Consider the following 3,245-nt stretch of genomic DNA (forward strand, 5'->3'; position numbering starts at 1 on the left):
CGGCAGCTGAAGGAAATACTTGCGTGTAACTTTGTCAACTACTCAGGATGCTGTGAGAAATGGGAACTTGTGGAAAAAGTGAGCAGACTGTACAGAGAGAGTGAGGAAAACCACAAGACACGTAGGTTTATATTTAATTCACATTTTCTTAAGACTGTTTATTTTCTGCTTTCCAGCAGCTGGTTCTGCCAACAAAGGACTTGGTATCTAACTTGGTCTGCTCAGCTGGAACACCTGGGAAGCGGGTTCTAACAATTCCGCATCTAGAGTAGTTGAACATGGTTCTAGTGGGTACATGAAGCTTTCCAGGATTGTCCTGGGGTTTTTTTGAGACTTTTTTCCAAAGCTCCGAGAGCTCAGCTTTCACAGTGAAGGTAGAATTGCACAACTGAGCACCAGTTCTGCAGGGAACATGAAACTTGGCGCCTCCATGTCCTTTATTATGTTTCACAAGGTACTAGAGAGCTGCTCTGGCTGTGAACAGACCAACGCAGTTCAGGTCTCTCTCTGTGGCAGAGAATTACGAAGCTCCAGTGGCACAAGTCCAGGCTCAAGTGGTTTGGTCTCAGTCCATGTTTTCACGATGAGGTGGCTCTGTGGCTGCAGCTCAGCAGCTCGGGTTGTATCCCCTGTGACACACAACGGTTGGTGTCTTGCACAGTTGTAGTAGATCCTGTTCACAAAGTATTGTCTGAGAAGCAACTTTTTGATATTGTTCTCAGCTTGGGAAGCGCCTGCCTGGCTCTGTCGGGCTGGGCAGAGCAGGGGACTCTGGGGGCTGGAAAAAACTTAGTGGTCCTGGGCCACTTCACAGCCAGGTTGTGGCAGCACATGCGCTGCAGGGACTGGTAATCGGGGTGAAATAATCAGCTAATTGGGGTGGGGAAGGAGTGTGAAGGTGGGGGGGACTGTTAGTGAATGTCACAACATGGCTTAAGTGAGACCGTCAGTTTGGTCATAGGCTGGAATTGAAAACCTGCCTGAAATCAAGCTTTAAACGTAATCATTTTTTTATTAACATGGTCTGATGGAACATTTGGTTCTTGATAGGGGATGTTGTCTATTTGCAGTGAAACTTGGCAGGTTTCGTTCAGTTCTGCCACCTTTATGGCCTACTTAAGGCTTCCACTTCTTGCTCTGCTTTATGACTATTGTGTTTAATCTTCTGAGGAAAATGTTCTGCCAGACTGAGGAAAACGGAAAACAAACACGCTCTGAATGTTAATCCAGCACATTATTTCACAGTTATTATATCCTGAATTGAAAGTGGTTTCTGAGTTTAAAGAATGAAACCAAATACTCAGTGTTCATTTATGGACTTTATGTTCTTGTTTCCTGGCTTTTTCCAAAGGAACATAGATTAATTTTTAGCTGTGTGTTACAGAAGCCATTGTGAGCAGCACCGCCTCACGCTCAGTTGGCTGGCTGTGTATTTTAGTGGTTGCCTGGGCTAGAACGTAGCTGGCTTTCCAAGGCCTGAATATGTGACCCCCCTTCCCTCTCTTGCGTTTCAGAGGGTGAGAAGATGCAGCTGAACGACGACGACGACAACCTGTGCCGGATCTGCATGGACGCCGTGATCGACTGCGTCCTGCTGGAGTGCGGCCACATGGTCACCTGCACCAAGTGCGGGAAGAGGATGAGCGAGTGCCCCATCTGCCGCCAGTACGTCGTGCGGGCCGTGCACGTCTTCAAATCCTAAACCCAGACCAAAACCGGGCTTTTATAGTCACCCTTCCAGGAGGGCCGAACATTAGGACACGTCAGCTTTTTATTTCTCAACAACGCGACATTCTGAACATGAGGATCTGGACGTTTGTGAAACATTTTTCTATAGCATACGGAACCCCAGGGTTGAGGAGTACGAGGCGCTGCCTGTGTGTACAGTAACAGCACTGCCTGCCTGACCTTACAACCCACAGACTGTTCGAGTCAGACTGTTTACAGCAGTTCTTGCTCTCTTCTGAAGAATATCACCTCCGATTACTGCATTCAGTACTCAACAAGGCGTCAGAAAACACCTTTGGCTCCACCATATTAGCGTGTTACGTCGTCTAGTGCATTAGAAGCGATGAATATGTCAGTTGAATATTCAGCTTTCATGTAACTATAGAATGTAACTGTTCCAACACTGTTCCTACAACGGTGTTAACAGTATAAAATACAACTGTAGGCAGCACTGCCACTACCTGTACCTGCACAGAAGCCCTTAAGGAATCTATTTTATGCCGATTGCTTCGTTCCGAATGTCTGACATTACCACGTGCTGTCTTGGCCATTCTCTGTCAATGTACAAAAACCAAACAACAGACCTCTGTCACTTCACAGGGCTCTGCCAGGTGGTGTCCAAATACCAATTACTAAGTGTTTTTTTTAGTTTAGGAATAAAGTATTTTTTTAAAAGGGGGTATAGGGGAACCATATCGTGGCCCTTAATCCACTCATGCCTATTGTAACTACTAATCTTACGTGTGATGATTGTACGCCGTGTGCCGCCAACCTGATCTTACTGTGAATACTAATCAGGGTCACGCAACTACTTGCTGCTAACATGTGGAATGTATGGTGTTACTAACCTTAAACCGGGAGGGCTTTAGTGAGGAAAAGGGACAGCAAAGGTTTAAATCAATGACTTCTTACCAAGGCCAGCTCATTACCATGGCAGCCTTTGATTAAGTTTCCTGTTTAAGAAAGGAAGGAGCTCACCTGGCTGGTTCTCCTTTCCGCAGGGCTGATCAATGAAGCTGCAGTTTCTGCTTTAATTTCCTACCAGAGCCAGGGAGGTGTTTTGCCGAGGCCGTAGTACCTGGGAGCTCTCACCTCTCATAGCTGTCACACCTGCTCGTCTTCTACATGAAAACACAGCTCCTCAAAATCACAGCTTAAGAGACACTGCTGGTGGTTTTTCAGAAGGGAGCAAACCTCTCAATGGCTTTATTTTTTAGAAGTAACTGTTTAATGGTACTTAATCCCTGGAGTCTCTGTTCAGTGGGTAAACTGATAAGAACAAACCCTCTGTGTTATTTCCATGCTGATCTTCAGCCACACAAGTTTAATAAACATTTGTGATGGGCTTTCTCAGTCTCTCGCCTCGTTTGTTGGGTGCTCAGCTTTGAGATGTTTAAGCGTCCTCCAGCTTGAGGAAAGCGGATAAGGGTACTGGATTCCCTCACTAAAAGTGTATTGGAACACACTAACTTAGAGGTGCAGGACAAAGACCAAGTGCTGTGAAACTAGTTGTAGAA

General features: G+C 45.9%; 1 protein-coding gene across 1 annotated transcript in view; it reads left to right on the forward strand.

Annotated features, from left to right (window-relative positions):
* The window catches only part of RNF34 (ring finger protein 34), a 9,186-nt gene extending 6,118 nt beyond the window's left edge, over positions 1-3,068 (forward strand). The window contains exons 5-6 of the mRNA XM_080355625.1: positions 7-121; positions 1,515-3,068. Coding sequence (XP_080211751.1) covers positions 7-121; positions 1,515-1,702 — 303 coding nt within the window. The 3' untranslated portion in view covers positions 1,703-3,068. The remainder of the gene's footprint in view (positions 1-6; positions 122-1,514) is intronic.
* Positions 3,069-3,245: the final 177 nt, after the last annotated feature.

Source organism: Nesoenas mayeri, assembly GCF_963082525.1.
Source record: "Nesoenas mayeri genome assembly, chromosome: 17".
Classification (NCBI taxonomy): domain Eukaryota; kingdom Metazoa; phylum Chordata; class Aves; order Columbiformes; family Columbidae; genus Nesoenas; species Nesoenas mayeri.